Source organism: Dendroctonus ponderosae, unplaced genomic scaffold, assembly GCF_020466585.1.
Source record: "Dendroctonus ponderosae isolate FM_Combo_2020 unplaced genomic scaffold, Dpon_F_20191213v2 Dpon_F_20191213_1, whole genome shotgun sequence".
Taxonomy (NCBI): Eukaryota; Metazoa; Arthropoda; class Insecta; order Coleoptera; family Curculionidae; genus Dendroctonus; species Dendroctonus ponderosae.
In genome coordinates this window covers 7,950,024-7,950,340 of record NW_026017110.1, presented here as the reverse complement: position 1 = coordinate 7,950,340, position 317 = coordinate 7,950,024, and the positions used below count along the sequence as shown (strand labels likewise).

The 317-nt window shown below is 50.5% G+C and overlaps 1 protein-coding gene across 2 annotated transcripts in view; it reads left to right on the top strand.

The window, feature by feature from the left end:
* Window positions 1-317, top strand: part of LOC109536216 (transient receptor potential cation channel protein painless) — a gene marked incomplete at its 3' end in the record, with an annotated part of 12,503 nt that extends 12,186 nt beyond the window's left edge. For both annotated transcript variants that reach the window (XM_048668317.1, XM_048668314.1), the window contains 1 exon segment: window positions 1-317. In XM_048668317.1, coding sequence (XP_048524274.1) covers window positions 1-317 — 317 coding nt within the window.

The window sequence follows — 317 nt, the reverse complement described above, 5'->3', positions numbered from 1 at the left end:
AGAACATGTTTCCAGGCAACGTTGCACAGAAGCTCAGCAGCATCTGTTGCTGTCTGCCCATCGTGCGAGACTGGAACTTCACCTTTGGCAAGGCGTTGCATATTGACGCCTGCCTCTTTCCTAAACATCTCAACTACGAGCTGATTTTCTATCCCAATAACGGTGGACTGGTTGAGAGCGGTCATCGTGATGGAAGTCCAGCAAAGAAATGCGCTCCCTGTACAGCCACGCGTCTGGATAGGGAAACAGTGCGGCTCACCAACAACATCATCAAGGCAAAACGAGAGGGTTCGAACAACTGGATTAAGAAGCTGGTG